This window comes from Cladophialophora yegresii, assembly GCF_000585515.1.
Source record: "Cladophialophora yegresii CBS 114405 chromosome Unknown aczIN-supercont1.6, whole genome shotgun sequence".
NCBI classification, from domain to species: Eukaryota; Fungi; Ascomycota; class Eurotiomycetes; order Chaetothyriales; family Herpotrichiellaceae; genus Cladophialophora; species Cladophialophora yegresii.
This window is the reverse complement of record NW_006913050.1, coordinates 1,865,433-1,890,289: the sequence shown is the minus strand read 5'-3', so window position 1 is coordinate 1,890,289 and position 24,857 is coordinate 1,865,433. Positions and strand designations below refer to the sequence as shown.

General features: G+C 54.4%; 11 protein-coding genes across 11 annotated transcripts; 6 read left to right on the top strand and 5 right to left on the bottom strand.

The window, feature by feature from the left end:
* Positions 1-1,309: 1,309 nt before the first annotated feature.
* Positions 1,310-3,121, top strand: A1O7_08698 (uncharacterized protein; the record flags this gene model as incomplete). The annotated part of the gene is made up of 1 exon (XM_007762688.1): positions 1,310-3,121. One exon carries the CDS (start codon positions 1,310-1,312, stop codon positions 3,119-3,121), a length of 1,812 nt encoding a protein of 603 aa, XP_007760878.1.
* Positions 3,122-4,091: 970 nt separating this feature from the next.
* Positions 4,092-4,916, top strand: A1O7_08697 (nuclear transport factor 2; the record flags this gene model as incomplete). Its single annotated transcript, XM_007762687.1, has 7 exons — positions 4,092-4,098; positions 4,197-4,214; positions 4,273-4,337; positions 4,412-4,483; positions 4,573-4,674; positions 4,748-4,841; positions 4,897-4,916. 7 exons carry the CDS (start codon positions 4,092-4,094, stop codon positions 4,914-4,916), a joined length of 378 nt encoding a protein of 125 aa, XP_007760877.1.
* A 904-nt stretch (positions 4,917-5,820) lies between these two features.
* Positions 5,821-6,532, top strand: A1O7_08696 (uncharacterized protein; the record flags this gene model as incomplete). Its single annotated transcript, XM_007762686.1, has 4 exons — positions 5,821-5,857; positions 5,910-5,925; positions 6,076-6,168; positions 6,232-6,532. The coding sequence occupies 4 exons, from the start codon at positions 5,821-5,823 to the stop codon at positions 6,530-6,532; spliced, it is 447 nt and encodes a 148-aa protein (XP_007760876.1).
* A 1,252-nt stretch (positions 6,533-7,784) lies between these two features.
* On the top strand, positions 7,785-12,407 carry A1O7_08695 (uncharacterized protein; the record flags this gene model as incomplete). Its single annotated transcript, XM_007762685.1, has 1 exon — positions 7,785-12,407. The coding sequence occupies one exon, from the start codon at positions 7,785-7,787 to the stop codon at positions 12,405-12,407; it is 4,623 nt and encodes a 1,540-aa protein (XP_007760875.1).
* An 867-nt stretch (positions 12,408-13,274) lies between these two features.
* On the bottom strand, positions 13,275-14,449 carry A1O7_08694 (uncharacterized protein; the record flags this gene model as incomplete). Its single annotated transcript, XM_007762684.1, has 2 exons — positions 13,275-14,324; positions 14,390-14,449. The coding sequence occupies 2 exons, from the start codon at positions 14,447-14,449 to the stop codon at positions 13,275-13,277; spliced, it is 1,110 nt and encodes a 369-aa protein (XP_007760874.1).
* A 543-nt stretch (positions 14,450-14,992) lies between these two features.
* Positions 14,993-16,147, top strand: A1O7_08693 (uncharacterized protein; the record flags this gene model as incomplete). Its single annotated transcript, XM_007762683.1, has 1 exon — positions 14,993-16,147. The coding sequence occupies one exon, from the start codon at positions 14,993-14,995 to the stop codon at positions 16,145-16,147; it is 1,155 nt and encodes a 384-aa protein (XP_007760873.1).
* Positions 16,148-16,322: 175 nt separating this feature from the next.
* On the bottom strand, positions 16,323-17,207 carry A1O7_08692 (uncharacterized protein; the record flags this gene model as incomplete). Its single annotated transcript, XM_007762682.1, has 1 exon — positions 16,323-17,207. The coding sequence occupies one exon, from the start codon at positions 17,205-17,207 to the stop codon at positions 16,323-16,325; it is 885 nt and encodes a 294-aa protein (XP_007760872.1).
* Positions 17,208-17,417: 210 nt separating this feature from the next.
* On the bottom strand, positions 17,418-17,725 carry A1O7_08691 (uncharacterized protein; the record flags this gene model as incomplete). The annotated part of the gene is made up of 2 exons (XM_007762681.1): positions 17,418-17,425; positions 17,455-17,725. The coding sequence occupies 2 exons, from the start codon at positions 17,723-17,725 to the stop codon at positions 17,418-17,420; spliced, it is 279 nt and encodes a 92-aa protein (XP_007760871.1).
* Positions 17,726-18,609: 884 nt separating this feature from the next.
* Positions 18,610-19,410, top strand: A1O7_08690 (uncharacterized protein; the record flags this gene model as incomplete). The annotated part of the gene is made up of 1 exon (XM_007762680.1): positions 18,610-19,410. One exon carries the CDS (start codon positions 18,610-18,612, stop codon positions 19,408-19,410), a length of 801 nt encoding a protein of 266 aa, XP_007760870.1.
* A 447-nt stretch (positions 19,411-19,857) lies between these two features.
* On the bottom strand, positions 19,858-21,105 carry A1O7_08689 (uncharacterized protein; the record flags this gene model as incomplete). Its single annotated transcript, XM_007762679.1, has 1 exon — positions 19,858-21,105. One exon carries the CDS (start codon positions 21,103-21,105, stop codon positions 19,858-19,860), a length of 1,248 nt encoding a protein of 415 aa, XP_007760869.1.
* A 482-nt stretch (positions 21,106-21,587) lies between these two features.
* Positions 21,588-24,321, bottom strand: A1O7_08688 (uncharacterized protein; the record flags this gene model as incomplete). Its single annotated transcript, XM_007762678.1, has 4 exons — positions 21,588-21,710; positions 21,777-22,489; positions 22,549-23,721; positions 23,769-24,321. 4 exons carry the CDS (start codon positions 24,319-24,321, stop codon positions 21,588-21,590), a joined length of 2,562 nt encoding a protein of 853 aa, XP_007760868.1.
* Positions 24,322-24,857: the final 536 nt, after the last annotated feature.

Genomic DNA, 24,857 nt, shown 5'->3' with positions numbered 1-24,857 from the left:
TAATCCTTTGTCGGATGCGCCTAATGCAACTTGCATCGTCCTTCAGCCTGGAGCCGGCCAGTAAATGACCTGTTTGACAACGAATATCTCCAACCTGAAACGCAAGCCAACTCGGACGAACGGTGAGGCCAGTGGGAATGAAGGAAACAGCGATGGACTGGTGCGAGCATACACAGAACGAGCGATGTGCATGGAACCGAAGAGGCAGGGAGGAGATGGTCGTTCGTTCTTCGTGTCTAGTTCGTGAAGCACTTATGCATGCAGCCTGCAAGGCGATGCAGCCGTGGCTCCGGAGCTGCGTGACTTCGTGAGCCTTTCGTGACGGGAGGAGACGCGAAAAAGAGAAGAGCGCGACTTGGAGGACCCTTCGCTCAACCTGCCCGGCGGGTGTCTGCTTATGCTGCGCCACCCTCCAGGCTCCGTAACTGGTATTTTTTGCTGCCCGCGGCAAATGCAGCACCAATCGAAGTCCATAACCCGCTTCGCAGCTCCCAGCGCGTATCTGAGGGACGGTCGTTGCTCCAGAAAGTCCCACACGAGAAGTTAGAACAATGCTGCTAGATCTCCGGACCGCGCTTCAGCCACGCCCTCCAAGCTGGCAATCTCTTCAGATTGCCGCTGCGCGCCTCGAAGCCTTACGAGTTCCGTCATACGGCCGCTTTGTCGCAAGAACCTCATCTCTCGAAATAACCACCAAGCGCCGACACAGATTGCTCCGTAAGACATGACGAAATCAACCAGAGCCTCGTTACACTCGGTCTGGGCCAGTTTGACACTTGCCACGAGGAGATTTGCAGCCTGAGGCGGCCTTTTCCACCCAAAATAGCTGCATTCTGAATTGTTTCCATCAGGCGCGTATACCACGCTCCACGCTTCGCGATATCGAAGTTGGCGACCGGCGGGTTACGCAGCATCGCATTCTCGAACACGGTGTCGGCGTGTTTGTTTCCTTCTCTACTCTTGCTCCACGTTTCATCTGCAGTATGACCTGCAGGACGTTGTTGGTCGGCCTCTGATGATGCCCACCTTGGGCCGCATACACCCAGCCCATTTATACCTGGTCCTCCCTCCCTCACAAGAGCTCTGAGCCTTTCATTCCTTCCAAGTTGCAAGACTGAAGAACGAGTCTGCTTGCCATTGGTAATTCTTTTTCCTTTACTGTCATCTCTTTTCCTTTGTTGTTAGACTCTGAGAAGCTGGCTTCTCACTGACCACTGGTTTTTACTCGGAATTAACAAAAGTGACAACATGTGAGTTTGTCAACACTGCTGCCTGGCCCGGACGAGATTTCACTGACATGCCGTCTAGAATGTCGTTGGCACCTTACTACTATAGACCTCTTACGCCTCCAGAGGCAGTGGGTGCTGCTGGTCAGCATCGCCATATTCGCAATCTGTCCAGCTCGTCGTACTGCACAGTGGACACCTCACCCGCGTCGATAATCAGTGCTAGTAATTACACTCCTACCCGATCACCGGTTCTCCGTCAAAATGGGCCGACCTTACTTCCGAAGATCAGGACTCAGGACTCCTCCCTGGAGCCCTCATTCGCCCATCGACCGTCAGTCCACCGACGAACGTCATCGTCCATCATCCCCACCGCTAAACACGCGAGGCCGGTCATGTACAGGAGTGCAACAGAGCCTGTCGAGTGCCCACCAATGATGTCGCCGGTCTCGAATGCTTCCTACTCGCGATCGAACTCGCTGAACCCTTCTCCAGGCCTGTCCAAAGTACAGCTCAATGTGCCTGTCAAGACGCATTCCCGCTCGACCTCGGCGTCGAGCATTAACAGCGATGTCCTGAATCGGTTCGGTTATCCCACCTACCGCCACATGCCTGTCTACGTCTCCCACAATCAGCAGACACCTTCTCCAGATCTTTTCGCCACCAATGTCATGCCATATACCAACATGGCTATGCCAGAGCCGCCCGTGATTAACCTCGAGGGCACCTTCGACATGCCCATCGACCTTGAAACCATCTCTCGGCCCTGTTCGATGAGCCCGCCCCCGATGCTGCCACCCATGTCTACCATCAGCATGCTTAGCTATCTGACCCAGCCAACACAGCCAATCAACCTCGTGCGCCATCTTACATTCCAGACTGGCCGTGGTCTGACCAACCACTTTTGGTGGGATATTCGAAACGTGAGACCTTGGAAGTCGTTCTCCCTCCAGACCATGTCTGCAATCCCTGACCTCCTGACCCTGCTCAACTTCCAACACGATACCTCCTGTTTACCGGGTAATAACCTGAGCACCACAACCGTGACACCCGGCTCAGAGACCGACCTTGCCAACTTGATCTCGAAGATCTACTTCCCTAAAATCAACGCCGCCACGAGACTATCCCTAGGCAACAACTCCATCTGTCTGTACCCGGCACCCACTCCCACAGGATCCGGCCTTAGTGCCAACTCCGCCAATACCCCTACCTTTCTTGCGAACTACCCGAGCGACAACGATCGCACTCTCTCCGGGCTCCCAAGAGGCCGTGTTGTCGGCCTTGTCCGGTCGTTTGATCGCTGGAACACTGGTATGCGCCTCGAAGGGCCGGCACGCAAGGTCGAGTACCTGCGCACTCTAGCGCACCTGCAGAAATGCATGCGCGAGCACAGTTGTCGGTACGGTTTCATCATCACCGAGATCGAACTTGTCTGTGTCCGTGCGGGGTGCGATGAGCGTGGCCAGCCATACTTCGGCTTTGTTGAAGTCGCCGAAGCTGTCGAGACCAAGACTTTTGCTCGCAACGAGAGCCAGGGCGAGAGCGGAGTCAACCTGACTGTTACCTTGGCGCTGTACTATCTCCTCATGCTGGCCAAGGCGACACCACTGCCCGGGCAACCAAGCAGTTTCATGGACGTCGGCGGACCCGGTGCTCTGACGAGGCAACGCGTGTGGGATGGGGGCCAGCATGGTGAAAGCGTGCTAAGCATTGATGAGGACGGTGACGTCGAGGAGTTGGGCAAGGATGGTAAGGACAAGTGGATTCCTGAGCCGCAGATGGGCGAGAAGAGGGAGGCAAGGACAGTGAGAGGATGGGTCTGGCCAGCTGATCCATGGCATAAAAGGGAGGGTGAAAGAGGTGAGAGGGGTAGTGGAAGGGGCAAGAGAGGATAATCTAATGCTCTATGAGAAGCAAAACAAGAAGATGAGATGCATTGGGAACGGGATTGATATCGCTATAGCATTGATTTCCGAACGAGGCCGTCCAGGTGATGAGCACATGCCCAATATCGGCATTGGAAAATTTGGTAGTCGAAATAAAAACTCGTTTACAAGGCCAAGGCCCAGTAGCGGGCACATGGACGGCATCATCATCATCATTCGTCTGGTCAGCTGGAAGAGCTGTACAGAGGCAGACCGAAGACTAAGACTCAGCAGAGTCAGCATAACTTCATCCACTGTTTCTCAGAAATACCAAAATGTAAATGAAGGATGAGGCTCCTCATACTGTTGAGACTTGACATAGATTTTTGTAGTCATCGACGACCAGCTTTGACGGGCCGGCCGCCTCGGCAGTTATCGTTTGAGCATATGGTGAAAATCATCGGAGCTGTGGACCAGGGATGAAAACAGGAAAAGAGGTGAACATACCATATTGTCTTGGGCACACTGTGTGCTGGACCGCCGTTTCTGAACCTGTATCACAAGGACACAAGCGCCCAAAGCTCTTGAAAATATGGCTCATCCACAGGCATATACCAGCTTATCTCGCTGTACTGTACGTGTGAACAGATGATGCGGTGGTAAAAAGCACCAGCTCGTCCCACTGTATGTGTTCACGGAGGATCCTGTGTTGAAAGGTACAACGGAGAAAATGAAGGTGAAGAGAAGAGAACCTTGAGAACCACAGTCTCCGATTTGCTTGGCAGTGTGGCACGTGACAGAGCCTGACACAAGCCCGCGCCAGAGATGGTCGCCCCAGTAATTTGTCGGCGGGGTACTGTAGTGGTTCGTTCCATCTTCCCTGTGTTTGCTTTCTGGCCAGCAAGCACCCGGCGGCGCGAAGATACTGTAACCTTGGTACCTCTGCGTACTCTAGCTAACCTCTCAACTGTGAAGTCTTGCTCAGTCGACGCTCGTCAAGATGGGAGGTAGGTGTTCCCGTTGCGCGCACTCCCCCAGTTGTGACTCCCCACCGCAACGTCGAGGGGGCCTCCTGCGGACTATCTGCTAACTTGTGCTTGTACAGACTTCGCAACCATCGCTCGTACGTATCCCTCTTCGCTCGAACCCTACCAGTGTCTGAAAACCTAACGCGACTTTAGAACAATTTGTCGAGTTCTACTACAAGACCTTTGATACCGACCGTACACAGTTGGCGGCCCTCTACGTACGTCTGCAGATGATCCCTTGGGTGCTTCAGCGTCGAATGAGGAACAGATTATCTGACACTTGAGGACACAGAGGGACAAATCGATGCTCACCTTCGAGAAAGAACAGTTCATGGGAACACAAAGCATCCTAGAAAAACTAACGGTGGGTACTCACCTTGACTACTGTGGACCCGGATCCCAAGGAGCAACGTGGCATGAGACGGAGAACTAACAGGAGGATCCTTCTTACAGAACCTACCGTTCCAGAAAGTCCAGCACCGAGTTGATACAACAGATGCGCAACCGTTCAATGAGCAGGGAGGTATTCTGGTTTTGGTGACTGGCGCGTTGATGGTATGTGGATTCCGGGAGCGGATATCCCTAGATCTCTCGGTTATCATGGGTCTGACGAGATGGGCAAACACAGGTTGACGACCAACAACACCCAATGAGCTACGTCCAAACTTTCAGCTTGGTGCCGGAGAGTGGTAGCTACTTCGTCTTCAACGACGTCTTCAGATGTAAGTGCAGTTTAGGAATTCGTTCGGGATGGGCGTGGCTGACATGTGTCGATAGTGGTGTATGCTGCAAGCTGAGAGCCTCTCTTAGCAGCATTCCACGTTGCAGTTGAAAATCAATCTCCTAGAGGGCTGAAGTTGGAGCACACAAGGGGCGGTCAGCGTGCATTGCGGAAGGCGTAGCATTCGAAGCATAAGGGTACCCGAGTCTGCAAGTAAAGGTCTTGGACGTGGAGTGACGGAGGCACGAGTGAGGTGATGCCGCTCATACTATGCTATGACGATAGAAGGGGAATCAGTACTTCGTACAGGCAGATGTGAGGACAATCACACTGTTGACAAGGCTGCAACGTTTCCAATGATCGCCCTTGCCGAGTGGGCGTCAGAGCTGTCTCTATCGGTCTGACAAGCACCTACAGTAGCATGCGTGGCCGTGATGCTCGTGCTGGTGGCGCCACCTGCTGTTCGATCGTAGGCGAATCCAGGCTCCGACGTTTCCCTCTCAGGACTTCATAAACCTCTTTTGCAATCCAGAATTTCCACAGCTCTAAAGACCGTAGCTCTTTAACAACCAACTTGTCTGTAAGAGTCCACTTCGCATCTGGGTCGTCTCTGAATCTTGGGTGGATCCTGCTTGCGAGGGTCCTTGCGCTAGTTACCCAGGACGCCGGGTTCCGTGATCCTTGTCTCGGGTTCGCGTTACGGCCGTCACAACATCACATCTCAATCTCGAACTCACAAACAGACAGCCCCAGTAACTCTGCACGGATACAATATTAGCCGATTGCCCCTCAGCATCTCTTTGACAAGCATTCAATCTGCGCACACAAGGCCAGGGACATAGACCAGCGACAAAGATCCCAGCGATCATCCAGAGCGCCAACTCAGCCGCACCGCAACCGACATCCCGCGGCATCTGTCCTCTTCTGACTGAACAAGTACAAGAGCTTGGTCAACATCGCGATCGCGTCAGGGAAGCACCATGACGCTTGCAGAAGAATTCAGGTCGCGGAACTTCAGTAAGTGTTGTCTCAAAGGAATGCGCTGGGTGTAAGCTTACGACTGTCGCAGGCATTTACGGTCAATGGTAAGACACCCTCGCGGCCTCCACGACTCGGGATAGAAGAGATGTCGCTTCAACGCTCCTTGAGAACACATGCTGTATCATGTCCTCACCAGGACAGATGACCGCAGCGACACCAGCGACATGAACGGGAGGCTGATATTGAGTCAACAGGCTTGGAGTAGTCTGCATTCTTCTGGGGTTCGCCCTGGGCATCGCCAACATCTTCCACTTTAACCTGCTCATTCTATTCAGCATTCTACTTATGTACGTCTCAATCAGGACCGACCTTGGCCAACTGACTGGCGTTTGCTGATATTCGTTCCGCAGTTGCTCCGCCCTGATCCTGGTATTCATCGAAATCCCCCTCCTTCTGCGAATCTGTCCGACTTCGGCCAAATTCGATGCCTTCATCCGTCGATTCACTACAAACTATATGCGTGCCGCCATCTATGGTGTCATGTCCCTGGTCCAGTGGCTCAGCATCATAGTCGATAGCAGCAGCTTGATCGCCGCGGCCGTGGTGCTGGCTCTTGCAGGAGCATGCTACGCACTAGCAGGGCTGAAACAGCAGGAGTTCGTGGGGAGTAAGACGCTTGGAGGACAGGGAGTCGCGCAGATGATCGTGTAGGAGAGACCGGCATATCTCTTGTCGTCCTATTCTGCGGACGCGACAGGGAACAAAAGTGGCTCTGATGGTGTAATTTTGCGGCGCATTGGGAAGGAGCAATGTGGCACTGGAAGTACTGGACAGGACGGACGGCGTTGGAAAATGAGGGCGAGCGTCTTCATGGATGCGAGTCAGGGCTGTGGGATTTCCATGATGGCTTACCAGGGAGTTCCGTCAGTGCTGCAAATGGCTGGATCGTCCACGTTGGCCACGAGAAAACAGTCTGGGTCGGAATCACAGTCGGGATTCGTGTATATGATCCTGGGCAGGCACGGTTGCTGATGCCAGCACCGCATGATTCTCCTTCCCTGCAGCGACAGTAAGACGTCACGAGCTTGGATTAGCATGGACTGCACTACAGCTTACTTTGCGTCTTTAATGCTGACTTGGCTGGTGAGCTGCTGGCGAGCAATTGCAACTACAACTACGGACCACTGTGGGGGAATACTCTTTACTTACTACAGTGCACGTGCAGTCAGATGCAGGGTTACCTTGGAAAACACGTCGCAAGACACGATGACTGATCGGTGCCATAGAACCCGGGATAGAGTCACTAGCTAAAACATGGTGGCAGCACCTGGGATGTTCGCGGCGATGAGATCGCCAAATTCTGGTGCACGAGATGACAAGAGCAAATCAGCACGCCGGCGGTGGCAGGCGATACGGATTTACATAGTGTAGCACCTGACGAGGCGCAGCCTTGGACGCTGCTCAGAAAGAAGTAGTCAGGCTATGGAAGCATCATTCGCCTCTTCGTGCTCACAGCGTGTTCACAACGGTGTGGCTGTTGCACGCCCTGAAACACGCGGGCGAGAGTGAAAGTGCCTCGGGAGGCTGAGATTGGGCGTAGTTAAAACTGGATGCAGACCAATTGCTAAGAAGAGCAGGAGGCTGTGTCTCGACTTGCTGGGCTTACCTGGGACCTTTCCGGGGAGGAAGAGGCTCCGGAGGCCTCAATTGGGCCTTCCGGACGAAACACCGAGCCATGCCTAGATAGCTAGACTGTCCGTGTGCTATTATTTGCGGCTGAGGTTGCTCAGGCCGGAGTCTCGCTTGGTCGAAGCCAATTCCGACTTCTGGCCTGAACATCGACCTTTTGTGCCCGAGTTGCTGGATTCACATCGTCTTTGCACAAACATAATCAATTCGAGCAGCAAAGGATGAACCGATGAACAACACGCAACAATGTCGCCGGACGCATCTTCCGTGAATCATGGAAGCGACCAGTCACCCCGGCGGATACCTCAGTGTCCCCATCACGGAATCCGAACGGGCCCAGGCAGCCCGAGCCCGCGATGACAGCTCCGAGCGACTCCTCTCAGAGCCCCGACAACCATCGCCAGATTCTCGAGATCCGTCGCCAGAATTTCGACCACCGCCAGTTGCCCAACTGCAGGTGCCGTTTCCCAGCAGATTTCCCTCGATACATGCAGGGCCGGTAGCACGGCAACTCGCTCCAGCTTTCCAACACAGAGTCGAAAATGCCCAATATCGTCCAATCTCGACAGTACTGGAGGAGGATGAGCCAGAGTCTATCAAACTTCGACCATACACAGCAGTCGCCGACGAGGACGACAGCCGTTTGCTTCCACTGGTTGTGCCAGGGCCGACTCCGCCACTTTGGACTCCCATCTGGCTGAAGAAATGGTTCCTGGGCCTCTTCGCCCTGGTGTTTGCGGGGTTTTTAGTCGCCCTCGTTCTCCTGTGGTACTACGATGATCAGAACGACGGCTTCCACATCGATCAAGGGACGAGTCACTATGCATGGGCCTACACCCCGACCATCATTGTCGTATTCGTCGTGGCCGCGTGGAGGATGGTCGACCACCATTCGAAATTGGCCATGCCGTATGACGCCCTGCAGAACGGACCGACCAAGGCCTCAGAAAGTCTCCTGGTTGACTATATCTCGAAATTCCAGCTCATGGCGTTGTTTGAAGCGTTCAAGAACAGCCATTTTGCCGTCATCACCTCAATTACCGGATTTGTGTTACTAAAAGTTGTCACCGTTTTTTCGACCGGCCTGCTGCTTGCTCTGCCTACTCAAGTGACCCTGAAAGGGGCTTCGCTCAAGGCAAATGGATTCGATGGAGCTTCGTTCAACCCGGACTCAGCGCTCGGTTCAAGGAGCAGTCTGACTCAACCAGTGTATGCTTACTATGGGAGTATAGTTCAGGGAATGCCTTGGGAGAATGGTGTTACGTTAAGGCTAGCATACAGTGCTATATCGATCATTTCGGACACACCGATGGACGGTGACGTTACTGTCTCGGGAGAAGTCGACGCCTTTGTACCGACAATGTCATGCAAAGCAGTGGATGTACAGTTGACCACGCCCCGAATAGTCAACGACACAAATTCGGCCAGCGCGTTCGCAGCTTCCAGTAACATCACTTTCAATATCCCCACAGGCGATCTCTGCGGCAAGCTTTCTTCAGTCACCGTGCCAGCCGATAATCCGTACACTGAGATTCTCCCCGAGCGCCAGGTCTCAGGCACGATGCAACAAGTTTTCTGTGGGGCGACGAACGTGAGTGTACCAGATGCAGCAGGGCCGCAAGGTTTGTTGTTCACCATCACAGACATAGCCTATCAGCAAGCGCTCTTCGACAATGCGACAGATCTAGCAGGCGGCTCGTTTACCATCGCGAGTGATGTTTCGAGGACACTCACTAATATCACCAACGTGTTCTGCACGCCTTCCTACATGATGACGAAAGCCCGGTTCACCAACAACACCCAGCTGCTAGACAGTAGTCAGGCCGCATTGATCGATTTGAAGGACGATGGGGGCAACAGCACTTTGGAAGGGTTTTCAGACTGGAACGCGACCAACGTCATTTCACAAGCGTCCATTGCGGCGCAAGTGCTGTTTGGCGATGCGATTAATGACGATACGATCACGGACTCAAGCGCTATATTTATGCTGATGGCTCTGACCCGCGGATCCCGGAACCTGGATACGCTGATCAATCCTAACGTGATGATGGATGCTGCCACGGACACGTATCAGGGAATCCTGTCACAGTACGCCCATTTGAACTTGAGAGCAACTGACAACAGTGATGTCGTAGGAGGCAAGGTGACTCGGCAAGAACGAAGGTTACGTGTCAACGACGTTTCGGTGTGGACTATGGCATCAGCATGTGGACTGCTCTTTTTGTTTTGCATCACACTTATCTTCATCGCACCCAGAGCCGTGGTGCCACGGGATCCGAGTTCAATCGGTGCAGTGGCGACGACTCTGACTAGAAGTACTGAGCTGAACAGACTGTTGCGGAAACAGGGTGTGCCAAGCTACGCAAATCAGAAGACAGCGTTGGCAGGGTATGAATTTGGGACGGCAATTGCAAGCACGGATTCTGGGAGGACGAGCTTCAAGATTGTCGTTTCAGAAGGAGAGCCGGATGAGCCCACCACCCAGCCAAGCATGGAAATCAAATGGTGGACGCCCTTAACGGCGACGATTCCAGCGTTGATCATTACATTGATCCTCCCAGTGGGTACCATCGTGGCATTGGAGCTGATTCAGCGGCGTTCCGATGAACATAGCGGCTTCTACACGGTGGCAGACGACAAGTGGACTGAGGTATACAGCCACTACTTCCCAGGCCTTGTGATGCTGATCTTGGCGGCGCTGGTCAACATGCTGGACTTCAATATCGCACTCTTTACACCCTGGAACAACCTTGCCAGCGTCGGTGCCGTCCACAAAAAGTCAATTCTGAACAACATTCTGGGGAGGTCTCCTCCGTATGCTTTTTTACAGGCGGTAAAGACTGGGAGTCTAGGAGCTATGCTGAGCATCGCAGCAACTACCGTGGCCAGTATCCTCACAGTCATTGCTTCTGGGCTCTATTACGTGCAGCACTATTCGGTCGACGGAGCGAGCATTTCGCTCACGCAGACCGACTCTTTCGCCTTAACGTGGGCGGACAGCTTTTCAAACGACAATGGAGCGGGCGCAATGACGAATCTGATCATGCATCAGAAGTTCAGCTACCCTCAATTCACGTACGAAGGCCTTGTGTTTCCGAAGCTTGCGTTGAACAATTCAGCCTTGACGACCGATACACTCACAACGGTGACTGGATCTCCGCCGCATACCCTTCCAGCTGTTCAAGCCAATCTCAGATGCGATATCCTCCCCACCGACTCTTTCAGCTTGTCTACGGTGGCAGCTGGATCTGGTTCGGCATACGCGACTGATCAGGCCTTTGTCACCGTCCGCGCGAATCTGCCCGATTCCTGCCATCTGGGCGGCACCCAGGGCACAGACGATTTCATCCTGTACGAGAACAACTTTGAGCTTCCTTCTGGCGGTGGGGCTACATACGCTGGTGCACAGCTAGATCTCTTGTTTGGAGAGAATGCGACAACCTATGGGAACTACGGGGAGAGTCGTGGCCAGTACATTGGTGACAATCCTCCCGTGGGCTGTCCCAGCTTGGCCTTCACGTTCGGCCACTTCCAGCTCGACGGCACAGACAAGAGTCAAGTCACAACCATGATCTGCTACCAAGAGATCCAGGGCCTGAGCGCAAACGTCACCCTACGGCCAAACAGTACGACCATCGATCCCAACCACCCACCAGTCGTACAGGAGAGCAGTGTCTTCCTGCACGAAAACCCGCTTGCCAACAACAGCGGCATCAACACTTTCGACTTCCGCATTCAGAACAATCTCGCCCAGGAAATGACCGTCTTCAACGGCGGCAGCGGCACGCCCGCCACAGACCCGTCCAGCACCACCACATACGACGTCTTATTCCAAGCCATCATCAACGGCACCTCACCACACGAGCCGGCGTCCCTCGCCGGTCCGGATAATCAAGACGTCCTCGTCGACGCTATCACCCGGTTCTACCAGATATACATGGCGCAAGCCATCTCCGCGAACATGCGCGGCCCGGTGAACAGCCTGTCCGACTCATCGCGTCTCCTGCGGCGCCAATCTTCTTCGTCCCTAACCACAACCTCGCCCACCACACTCGACACCCCGCGCCTCGTGCAGGACATGGACTCGAAGCTCATCCTGCAAGTCCTGCTAAGCATCATGGCCGCCCTTTCCGCCTCGGCCTACCTGTTCACCAAGTTCCACCGAGTCCTCCCCTGCAACCCGTGCTCCATCGCGGGCACCATGTCCCTCCTCGCAGGCAGCGACCTCGTGCACAGCACCGACGACGGCCTGTGCGAATGCTGCGGCAAGCCGCGCCGCAGGTCGTTCGGCCCCGCCGGCGACGACCCCACCAACCGGCCGGAGAGTATCCACGCACGACCCGAAGAAACGGGCGGCATGGGCTCGCACCACGGCGAAGGTGAAGGTGAAGAAGGCGAGGAAGTCGAAGTCGATGACCGCACACAAGTCATCGAGGACGGCGCCGAATGGGTTTCTGCCTCACAATTTGAGCGCGTCTTCGCCGGCAAGCGGTACAGTATGGGCTGGTGGCGCGAGCGACGGGCCCTGGGCAAGAGGCGACGCTACGGCGTGGACATCGGCCTCCGGGCCGACGGGTCGGACGACCAGGACTGGGAGCTCGGCTCGCGCAGACTCCAGAGCGCCGGGTTCAGCGGGTTCATGGTCCCGAACATGAACATGAACATGAGCGTGCGGGGCAGAGGCGACAGGGACGGCCGCGGCGGGTACTCGTATGCGCGCGGTAATGACAGAGAGCCCAGTCCAGGCGTGTTTGGCCCCGAGGAGGACGCGAGGCCAGGGGCTCGGTTCCGGTACGATGGGTATGATGGGCCAGGAGGGGATGGAGGTGGAGGTGGAGGTGGTCCAGGTCCAGCGACCATGGCCGCTCGGAGGAGTCCTCTGGGTGGGGAGGCGTAGGCCTCCAACACAGATCTAGCTACTGTACGACGACCTACGAACTACTCGTACACTGAGTACATTACGGACCTAGTGTGGATACCGCTCAAAGTGGCGCGGCGTTTTCTTCGGTTCTGGCCCAGGTGCTCAGCTTTCTCCTTTTATATCCTGTGTTACCTACAGTATCTATCTAGCTGATGTTATTGATATGCCATGTACTGTGTATACCAGGTTCGGGTTTCGGGTTGAAGGACACAATACGGAGTAGATCAAGTGAGATTTCACGTTCAAGACCATCTTCACGTTCGCATTCACATTCACATCCGCGTTCGAGATCAAAATTCGTGTTCGTATTCATGTTTATTTAAGTTGACCTCACGTGGGATGTGATGAGGTATTAATGGGATAGCAAAGTGCCGATCACATTGTATACCTCTACGAGGGAAATGCTCCATCCGCCCATCTGTACGGCACGCTCGCCATCCATTCTGCTTGGTTCTTTACCTAGGTACCTTTTCCCCTTTTGATTTCCATATGGTCTACCCCTTGTCCTGCACTCCAATGCGACGACATGTTGAGAAAGGAACCAGGTCCAGGCTCTCCAACATCATATGGTGCATATATAACTAGCTAGGAGGCCTACTTACCTACCTACATGTCTAGCCTTTTCACAGTTGAGCGAGTTGAGTGGTACATTGAGGGAGTGGTTGTTCGTTGCGGAATGCCAGAACTACTATCCGACGTACCTGTATTGGCTTCTTTTGCTGGGATGTTTTCTTTAAACTTCATTCTCTCCCTCGACTCTCCTCCGAACGAATTCCAGCCAAGTAGCTAATTACAGCCGCGACATGTCCGCCGTTGAGGTTGACCTCTACATTCAGCAGTGTCTCAATACGTCGCGGCCAGCCTCATGACCAAATAGTCTCCACTATTGATCCCCGGGTACTTCGGCTTGTCTGCGGGATCCCATGTGCCCGGCAAGGCCTCGATGTGGCGATCAAAGTTCGGGTTGCAGAAATAGGCAATACTATACCTGGCCGGTACGCATGCGTCAGGATCGTCGTCGGCGTCAGATCCCGTGTCCTTCGGCGGCGGTTGAATCACGCGGTGGTTCGTGGAGCGAATAATATCGTTGCTCCATCGTTGGAGCAAGTCACCGGCGTTGACGACGATGGTGCCGGGAATGGGTGTGGCGCGCACCCACGTGCCCTTGGGGGACTTGACTTCCAGGCCTCCGATCTCGTCCTGGAAGAGCAGCGTGATGGAGCCGTAGTCCGAGTGTTCGCCGGCGCGCACTTGATTCGGATTTGCTTTCCACAGACTCTTCTTCACGGGCGGGTAGTGGAGCAGGCGCAGCGTATTGTCCCCTCCGTCGGTATAGCTGTCGAAGAAGTGTTCGTCTAACCCCATGCCCAAGGCGATGGCGCGCATGACGTCTACGTGCAGATCCTTGAGCGTGAGGAAGAAGCGCTGCATGTCGCGCGTGAAGACCTTGCCCTGTTCGTCGAGCCCGTCGGGCCATTGGTTCGGTTTGCCCTCCACGCCCTCTCGGCCAATCTCTACGGATTCCTTGAGGTCAGGGTTCGAGGCGCGCAGTTTCGCGATCTCATCCGGGTCGTCGGATTGGGTGACCTTCTCGCGTCCCCAGGTCACGTACCCGCGGTTGGCGTCGGGAGTGGTCCATTTCAGGCTGTCCTTTTGGTCCTGCGGCCGCTTGAAGAAGTCTGCCGATTCCGAGAACGCCAACTTGACGTGGTCTTCGGGAATGCCGTGGTTTTGCAGGTACAAGAAGCCCGAGGTCTTGAAGGCGTGGGAGATTTGCTCGGCGGTCGTCTTCTTGGTGGTTGCATCGCCGTGGAGAAAGGCGCCAAAGTCGATCAGCTGGTAGAAGTGACTGGTCAGTGATCGGATGGGGAAGGTGGTGTCTGTGTGTGCCAACTATGAAATGGACAGGCAGTCTCCGGGGAGGCAGTGAAAGGGGAAGGTGGTGCTCAAACACGTACCGGCATGACCAAGTCATCCTGCTCTACGCCCTTCTGGGCGACCTCAGCGATTGAGCCCATCTTTTCGCAAGGCTGAGGTGGGCCCAAGGGGAGGTTTGCGTGTGAGTCGCTCCTCTTGTGGACTGGTGTCGTGGGCGACACGAGGAAAGGAGAATCGCCGGAGATTCGCCTACCGGATGGCCGGCCTCCTTTCCCGCTAGTCGCCGTCTGCTATCCGATGCGATGTGTCTTTCGAGGGGTTTGCGAGGCCAACGCCTTAGGTCTTTGATCAGTCTTAGCGACAGTACGGTCGAATATAACTCACGGAAGATGTCAAGAGGTCTGGACTCGTCCAGAAGAGTGAGGGAGGTCGAGCCTTCCCCATCAAGGCAGGCGGCAAGCGATTGGGCGGCCTCCCGATAAGGATAAGGAACAGAAGCGTTGTAGGGGATTGGCTGATGGTGGCGGAGGACGCCGTCTCAGACACTTCAATATCCGTTGATCGGTTTCCCACGGAACTGTAGATTCACTGACAAGCCTTCTGGAAGCTGAGCATCCTCCAGGTGGCCTGTCAAAACCCGCAGAACACAATCGACAATTAGGCATCGAAGAGCGGCCGCCAACATGTCAGCCTCGCACCCCATCGTCGACATCCACACGCACATGTATCCACCCTCGTACATCAAACTTCTCGCTTCGCGCACCACGGTGCCCTACATCTACCAGCCCACAGAATCAGACAACTCCGACACTTCGGACCCGAGACTGATCATCCTCGCGTCGGACGATGACCCGTCGCGCCCCAAGGCCCTCCGCGGCCGGCCCGTCGACGGCACATATTCCTCCTTCGACGAGAAACGCGCGTTCATGAAGCGCCACGGCATCTCCTGCAGTGTGATCAGTCTGGCGAACCCGTGGCTGGATTTCCTGGACCCGGGTTCGGCACTGAAAACCGCCCAAGAGATCAACAACGACCTAGACAGCGCCAGTGCCGAGAACAACGCGTCGCCCTCAAACGAGGGGCTGAAGCTGTATGCCTTTGGCTGTCTTCCTCTTTCCGCACCTTCACAGGACATTGTCAGCGAAATCCGCCGGTTGAAGACTCGGAAGCACGTCAAGGGCGTGATCATGGGTACGACAGGTCTGGGAAAAGGCTTGGACGACCCAGCCCTAGACGAGGTGTATTCCGCCTTGGCTTCCACCTCGACGTTGGTGTTTCTGCATCCACATTACGGCCTTCCTGACTCTGCCTTTGGGGGTCCCGAGGTCGTTGCGAGGTCTGGGCACGTGTTACCTTTGGCTTTGGGATTTCCGCTGGAGACGACGATTGCTGTGTCGCGGATGTACCTTGCTGGGGTTTTCGATCGGCACCCGCAGTTGCAGTTTCTGCTGGCTCATTCTGGAGGAACGATACCGTTTCTTGCGGGTCGAATTGAATCTTGTGTGGCGCATGAACGAGAATTCATCGCTAATGGCGGGAGCAAACAAGGTCCTCAGCGGTCAATCTGGGATGTCTTGCATACGAACATATACCTTGACGCGGTGATCTATGGACAACCAGGCCTGAAAGCAGCCATCGAGGCTGCAGGGAGCGTGGACCGGGTAATGTTTGGGACTGATCATCCCTTCTTCCCACCACTAGGCGATGAGAAAGACAGTAAATGGCTGAGCGTGGAGAGCAACAAGGGAGCCATCGACGGATGCTTATCACAAGAGGAGGAAGCAAAGAGGAAGATACTGGGTGGAAATGCCATGAGCGTGCTCGGCCTTGACCTATAGCGGTCCCCTTTGATTCAGCCACCTACGGGCTGGTGGCGCTTCCACCCACCCGTCACGCATTCGCGCCAGCCTTTAGAGCACTAGAAGATTCGCGGATAAACCGCTCAAATCTTGACCTGCGACAGAAGACCATCATGAATCTACCGATTCCTCTGCAAGGTGACAAAAACGTGGTTCAAATACCCCTTCTTCCAGATAGGATATTCCAGCCCAAATGCTCCCACAGTTCACCAATGAACCACTCCGCGGAGTCCGCCTTCTGCTTGGTGGTCTCCGTCATTTTCATCAGATCGGCTTCTTGTTCTTCTTCCTCATCGCGCTGGAGCGAGTTGGAAAAGGTCTCGTCGTCGTCACCGAACACTCCTCGCAGAAGGGTGTTCTGAAGTGTTTCTTCGATCCTTCTACGGAGGTCGCCATCGCCTCCGGTATCATCCCCTCGAAACGGTACCGAAGTAAAGTGGAGCAGCGACTTCTCAGGCATACTTTTCGTGTTGGCAAGAAGAAATTCTGTTCCTTTGCGCAGAACAAAGATGACATAGGGCCCTTCGACCGCGGCGGCCCCAATCGCAGATTGAGCGTTGCGCTCTGGCTTCTCCGAAAAGCCAGTAACCTGGAGGATTCCCTTGCGCTTCGTGTCTGGCTTGTCCGAATCCGCAAACACGAGAAGGGACAAAGTGGAGCCGCAGTGGTCAAGGATAGCGCACAGGCATCCTTCGAGGAGTTGGCAATGAACGCTCTTGGTGGTGTCGAGGGCTGTCATCATCCTCACCATCACTCGAACTAGTTCTTTAGCCACAGCGGGATCCTCCTGGCTTGTGGATAAATGTGCTTGGTCTAATCCCTCCTGGCTCTCTTGTGGTCTGAACCTAGATCCCTTTCTCTTTGACGTTCTTTCCAGCTCTCGTCGTGCATATTCATCCAGGGCAAACTTGTGGAGCCGTCCTAAGAAGGACTGAAACACCTTGACCACATCTGAAAGACCCCTAAAACCCTGGTCTCTGTCGCCCACTGCCATCGGTTGAGCGTGTTCAAGTCCCCTCAACAATGTGGGATATACCATTTTGAAGGCGGTACAAATTTCCTTCATGGACTGGCTCTCCCGCTCAGTGCCAGGCCTTACTGTTGCGTGTATGTCCTCCAAAAGTAACTTTGATATCGAATTGCTTGTGACCTGGATGGCTGTCGCGAGTACCTCTCGATTCGACTCCGCAAGGAGGCTACGACGCAGGGAAGTGAACCCGTGGAGGAAAGCTTGATGGCCTCATTGAATTCAGCACACTGCAAGTACCAAATTCTGAGCAACATACCAGTACTCGGCGTGTTGAGATTGCTAAAGTCCAGGTTGATATCGTCGCATTCGAGATAGGGGTCGAGGTCGTGATGACTCTTATTCTTCTGGTTCGTTATGTGCGCTGATGTATCCCGCTTGCGTTTGCGAGTCGTGGTTTTTCCTTTCGAATGCTGAGCATCTTGATGAGGCTGAAGTGCCAAATCTCGTTCTTGCTTCAGCTGAGTCAACTCATTGAGTAGGCTCAAGCGTTCTGACTCGGCTTTCTGGTAAGACGCTTTCCAGTACATGGCTGCATCGAAGTCGACGTGTTTCGAAGGGATATTATGAGAATGGGAAACGATGGCACCGCGGAGACTTTCAAGAAATTCTGCCAAACCTTAGCGAAGGCTCTCAGCTGACCGGTACAAGGCTTACCATCAACCGAGATGTGAGGCGGCTTCGACCTGGCAATGGCAAAAGCAAAAGCGATATGAGCAGGAGGAGGAAGATTGGGGCAACCCAGCTCCCGATCTGATCTGGGGTGAGATGTCATATCTTCCATTCACATATTGAAAGAGAGCAACATCACGGTAAGGTCACAGTTATATGCCATCTGAAGTAGAAACAGCTTACGGCGGAAGAAGAAAGGGCGTGATATGGAGTGGCAGGGTCACGCGCTCGTGTGGAACGAGAGCCAGAACGTCGGGACTTTCCAAGCTGAATGAAAGTGCTGAAAGAAGCGGGTGAGAAGGAAGGCGCGCTCCTTCCTGAGAAACTTTGACTGGGAAAGAGCAACATTTGTACTCCGTACTGTGTTGGACTTGCATTGTGTATCATTACTGAGTCCGACACAAGTGAAAAGTACTTTCATGGAAACGTGGCCCAACGCATGATGGCTCGCTGCTCTAGGGTCCAAGCTGTTGTCGACATTTTCACAGTAACAGAAGAAGGGGAACGTCGAAGAACGTGAAGCCTGTGAAGTCTCGGGATGCTCGCTTTGCTCGTACCGAGTTAGGTATGAAGCGCCGTAGTATTTCTGCGGAGCATCAAGCACAGTTTCGTGGCTCCCTCACTCTTGAGTGACTCTCTCTCGCCCAGCTACACCTCTACTTCACATTATTGCCTTGAGCGGTTCTCGTTGACTGCCTATCTATTCCTGACCTGGCATAAATGCAGACGTCCAACAACTAGAATGGCGTCCCGCGCCACAGCCGTGGCAACCGAAGTTGACTATTATGAATTATTGTCTGTGTTGCCGACAGCCTCTGAGGCAGAAATCCGTCGCGCATACAGGAAAACTTCCCTGCTGTACCACCCCGACAAGGTCAAGCCAACGCCTGAGACACTCGACAAGTTTCAGTTGCTGCAGACCGCCTTAAACATCCTAACTGATGCTGACGAGAAGCGGAAGTATGACCAGACTCGAGAGGCGAGACACAGGCGGCTAGCCGAGACCGCTGCCCTTGACAGTCGGAGACGCCAAATGGTGGAAGACTTGGAGAAGAGAGAGGCTGCCTCCGTCAACGGCGGTGTGAAAAATGGTGTAAAGCGCACGTGGACAGATCGTGAGCTGGAAATCAAACGCATACAAGAAGAGAACAGGAAAAGACGGGAGGATGCCATGGCCAAGAAGGTCGGCGAAGCCCAAGCGCGTGCTGAGGCCGCTCAGGCAAAGGAAGAAGCGCAACCCTCAGAGTCAATCGATCGGTCTGTCAAGGTGCGTTGGGTGAAAGAGGGTGAGGGGCTGGAAATCGACCAGGAAGCCCTGGAGGATAACTTCGCAGTCGGGGATGTTGAAAACGTCGTCCTCCTAAAGGACAAAAAGCGCCGCATCGAGGGCCGCGGGGATAGGAAGGTCTTACTGGGCACGGCCGTCATCGTTTTCAGAACATTGGCAATCGCTAAGAAAGTAGTGTCACAGGGACCGTGGGAAAACATCGAGAGTGTCGAGTGGGCGGCTGGGAACGCCAACGAGGTGCCTGATGGCGGTTGAGATCAGCACATTATTCTACAACGCCAGTGAGTCCCCGCTCAGCGTCAAGGCTGAACAGGACAGCAGGATTGTCGCTGGCATCAAATGGCCATGCCACCGCGTAACTACGCCTGCAGCAAAGGGATACTTCCAAGCACAGTCGCGAAGCTTCATCCAGCAAGCAGGTTTTGCTCAGCAGACTTTGGGCTAGAATACACGCGCCATCAGCCTCCTATCAAGCCCTGAGCATAAATCCTCGGACAAAGGATGAAGTGCTCGCACGAGCAAGGCACTAAAAACAGGGCACGTCGCTCCGAGCGATATGCTCGTTTGTCCCTATACCGGATACCATGCTTGCTGCCAGCGAAGTGTGTAAGTTTGCGCAAATCCCAGCTAGCTGTCTCCGGGTCATCGATGAGAAGTTATAGACGGTGCCTGAATGCTGCCAACTTAGCAAAGTATCGCCCATCAATCAAGTTCCTCCTCTTCCTCCTCTTCCTCGCGCTTGGGCTTCTTCCGCTCTTTCCTCTTCAAGCTGGCCTCAACGCCCTCTCTCAGCCACTTCGGCACAAACGGCTTGAGCATGACTTCCTGCTGCTCGCCCGTTTCTTCACCCTCTTGCCACTGCACTTTATACTGCTCCGAGGGATCGTAGTTCGTGCAATCGGCAGTTAACTGGATATCCGTCATCATCTCCAAGCGACACAGCGCAAGGCCAATGTTCCCGACTCCGCCAAGCCACTTCCCACTGCTCCGTCCCCGGCCCTTGGCTCTCATTTTGGAGATATTTGACTCGGGCGGAGGAAGAAGAATGCCCGATTCAGGCTTATACTCAGGCCCTTCCTGCCGTTCCGGCGGCGGTGGACCGTCCTTGTGATACAACTGGCACGGCAAAATGCGCTTCCTGACCACCCCAGTATGGTGCGTGCGGATCGTGAGTTCCTGGCCCAGGTAGCATCCCTTGAAGAAATCGATCCCGCCAAATAAATCGAGGTTGCTCTCCTGCGGCAGGGCGTGCCCGGCGATGATCTCGGACTGGCCTTCTGCAATCCCGTTCCGCATCCGGTGGACAGTGTACTCCTCCAGCGTGGCCGGCTCACATCCTGAGTCCTGTAACTGTTGCAGGAACTGGGAAGATTTCGAGGCCGCGTCGCCCTCCAGCCACCGCAGTCCCATTCCTGGCCTTGGATCGCGTCCGCCCACCCCGTTGCCTGCATTCTGTGGCCCCTCTGGCGCCGGCCACGAGTAGTACGCGCCTATGCGCTCCGCGTCCACCTTCTCCACCTGCAACTTGGCCCGCAGTTTGTGTTTCTTCAAGTGCCTCAGCAAATCGCCCGCGCTGGCCTCGTCGACCTCGATGAACCATTCTTCCCCCGCGCCACGCTCCGCTGACGGCGGGTAAACGAACACGTCATGCAGTATGCGCCCCTGCGCGGAGAGAAAGGCCGTGTATATCGGATTGGTGCTCCCTCCGATGTCTAAGATCTTTGCTGGAATGAGATTGTGTAAGAACAGGGCAGCGTCTGGGCCTGCCAGGCGGATTATGCTCCGGTTGGTGAGGTGCACCCATTTGCTCTTTCTCGCAGTCGCATGACGCCGAGGAGTGGTGGTGAAGTTCCGGAGCCGAGGTGACTCGAGTCCGCGGCGACGAAGCAGGCTCTGGCACGACGGACAGACGAAGGATCTTGGAGACACGGGGGTCAATCTCGGAGGCATCTTAGCGGAACCTGGTCTTCCTCCGCGCGGGATCCCGCCCTGATTAGATGATGTGAAGCTGTTTCTCGTGATGGGTTTTGCGCAACATGGGATGACATGCTACATCGGTATGTAATTACCTCGTGAGTGCCTCAGTTTCTCCGCATCCTCGGTGCTGGAGCACGGCGAGGCCTTGTCCTGATCGGGTCTAGCGTTACAATCGGTGTGACTGGGAAGGTTATCCGAAGGGTTGGCCAGACAGTGCCAAGAGGTGGACTGGGCCATACCCCCTATTGTACGATACCGTATTGTTTACATAGGCCTTCGTAACTATATAGCTGGGTCTCTCCCCAGACCCCTCTGAAATTCATCATGTCCTCCAATTGAGTCACATCGGAAGCATGATGCGCTCACGTGACTGTGTTCAGTACGATGCCTGTAGAAATTGTTTGGTGCCCTTGCCACTGTCCTACTTTGCTTCTCTATCGGCACATGGCCAGTTCTCAGATCAGCGTGACCTCTGCCTCCATGCCCCCGGCCTGATCCCAGGCCTCCTCGAGTATCCAGGCCATACCGACACGCCGCCATACGTTCGCTAGCATTGCCTCTACCCCCGTTCCAACAAGCTGCAATCCCAAACATCGGACCCATCCTCGACCACGACATATACCGAGAAATAGCAGAGAACTTACCTCCTCATCAGAAAGAGTCGCCAGCTCGTCGAGCCTTGCCGCTGGGAGCTCGCCATCAATGTCCGGTGACCAGAAACCGATCGGCGTCTTCTCGACCATTGATGCAACAACATATTTGTTAGCTTTGCCATTAAGAAAAGTGCCACGTAGCTCGTCCGACCCGGAACCTTGCGCATACAGCTCCGTCATCCGACGGTCTGCGTCAGGTCTGGTGGTGAGAATATGGTTGTGAATGACACCGCTCAGTCTATTCTGAGATATGACGCCGATTATGGGCTCGTCTTCGTCCATCATCGGTTTGGGCCCGTAGATTTCCTCTTCCAAGTCGCTGGCGATTTGCCACGTGCGTGTGGCACGATCATCTGTCGAGTCTAGCGCAGCCGACAGAAAGTCCGGTTCGGCCACGTGAGGGTACTCGTGTTGAGATGTTGGTGTTGCCCGGCAACCAGTATTCCCTATCCCAGCAATTTGCCCTGAGCCCTCAGAGATGTCTTCATTTGCATCAGCGGCGAACAGAGCAGGGATGCCGGGCTTAAGGGGTCCTCGGATGCGAAGGCGAGGAAGATTCTCGTGGTCGATGCTGGGAGGCGCTGTTGTCTCGGCGTCTTGGAGCTCCATTTCCTGCACCAGGACTTGATCTTGCAAGACGTCGTTGAACCCGTCGGGCAGATATTTGATGTGGCCGTCGATCTGTAGCCAGGACCAGGAAGGCACTACTCATCGATCAGTCAACCTGTATATCTGTCCTGCATCTGTGGTATAGGACCCTTACCCGACAGGGATGTGTCCCGCTTGCCAGTTGGCCCGGGAGTAATCAATTCTTCCTGCTGAAGGCTGGTCATAGGATAGCTGGCGCTGTATACAGCCCATAATAGGTCATGGGCCAGCCAACGGTACCACAGCCCGAATGAGCAGACATCTTCTGTAGCTCGTTGCAGTTCCGTGACGATACCGAGCATTGCGACCCACTTGTCGGTTGGCACGGTCAGCTGCCGACGTGAGTAGTCTTCCACCATGAGATACCATGCCCGATGCAAGTACTTGCTGGCTTCTGGTTTGTCGTGCGGTAGCAGATCGCCTATGCCATGTTTGAGTGTCGAGACGTAGTGAAAATCGTCGTCCATGGCATTCTCCACAGTATAGGGCAGAGCCTCACTAGCCTCTGTACTCAGGCACTCGAAGTAGACCTGATCCTTGGTAAAGTTCAACACCCTGCCCGACAGAATCTGCTCCTGCAAGACCCACGCACGAGTGTCTAACGGGCCTCTGATGCGGCCAATATCCTCGCCACGCCGAAGGTGAGGGCTTGCCGCATACAGAGGTCCTGATTCGCCAGCAAACATGTCTTTCCTCAGCGGTAAGTGGAGTTTGCATGGCTTTATTTTGTTTGCACTCCGGGGAAAGAACAAGCCCGACGTCGCATCCTCGGTGTCAGTTGCGGCAATGGTCACGAAAGCTTGGCGATATATCGTGCCCATGAGTGCAGCTTGTTCTTTCCAATCATCCAGCGAGTCTTGGAGAATGCACAGTGAGTCAATCCATAGGTATTTGACATCAAGCATTCGTGCCAGGTAGATTGCTTCACGAAACGTTGGCGACAGTGAAGTCAAGGGAATACCGGCTACTCTATCGGGTAGAGTCTTGGTGGTGGTTGTCAAGGGATTGGTCCTGCCCCACCGATGGCTCAATGCTATGTATCGATCTTTCTCTCCAGCCTTGGAAACATGAAGGTGCACAGCCTCACTATTGACATGTCCAACATCGAGGACGCGAGATGGGAGCTGGCCAGCAACCTCCGCATACCGACGGCAGGTGGGGTGAAGACTGAAGCAACTGTTTAGCCAGGCTATGATGAGAAATAAATTCGCGAAGGAACCGGTGGTATCATCTAGTACGCCCTGAACAGTAAGTTCCGGGCCAGTATCCAGTGCTTGGGATATATGGTCTGTTCCACTCGTGAGTCGCAATGTCGATCCATCCAGCAGTACTCACCTGGAATCAAAACGCAGTCTAACTTAGCTCGATAGAAAGGCTGTCGTATGGCATAGAAAACGTCTGAAGGCAAAGTCCGTCCACGACAGAAGTATATACGACCTGTATTGTGGACGACCACGCCGGCAACAGGCCCTAGCTTGCCCAGTGGCCCATTGGACATGGCCTCCAGCATTGCAAGTTGTTCTTCAGGAGCATTCTCTGCGTGTAACCATATACAGTGGTCGGTATCGTGGGTATTCAATCCCCTATAACCCGCCGAGCGTAAATTCAATGGCGCGATGGAGACCTGAATGGCGTTAGTGTCGTGGTTGTGCGATTGCTGCACACATTGAAGCCATATCTGCCTGTCCGGCAGACCTGTTTCGCCAGGAGTCCGGTTGCTTCTGAGTAAAGCCGCCTCGATGAATTGACAGAGGTGGCAGCCTCTCTCTGCCGACTGATGAAGCTCGGTACCTGAAGGATAATGTGGAAACTTCGCATTATACCATAACTGCTTTGCCGGAACATTGCAGGCGTCGAATGTTGTACACAATTCGCACAGCTGAGCCATGATGGGAGTGCAGCTATTGCTACTGTACTGTACGGACTAGACATCGATTGTGATATCAGCGTGATTTTAGTGACATGTTGCACACGGGAAATGTTCAGCTCGTCACCCATCATTGAATTGGGGCAACGCCCAGAAAAGATCACGCGCCTTCATGGCTTCAATCTTTGTGCATACGCCTTAGCTTCGCCGCCTGGGCTGAATTATGGCCAAGGCCAGCTCAAGATACCAAGTTTTGGCCCAGACCAGATTGTCTTTCGCCATTGGTGAGTCGCTCGTGGAAAGGCTGCTTGTTCGCCTAACGAGAGAAGGGCTCCGATTTAGTCGCGGCGGCATGCTTGGTACGTGAGGTCGCGACATGGCATGTCACTGCGACAATCAAAAGAAAAGTACGGAGTAGAGGTGCTCAAAGTACAGTAGGTGTTGGTAAAGACGGGAGGATTTGCCTTGCCACGCTGGCAGGCGCGTGCACCTACTGTACCTAGACCTACGAGTAGTTAATGCTGCAGCCCGAACGAAACTCACTAGTTAATTCTCCG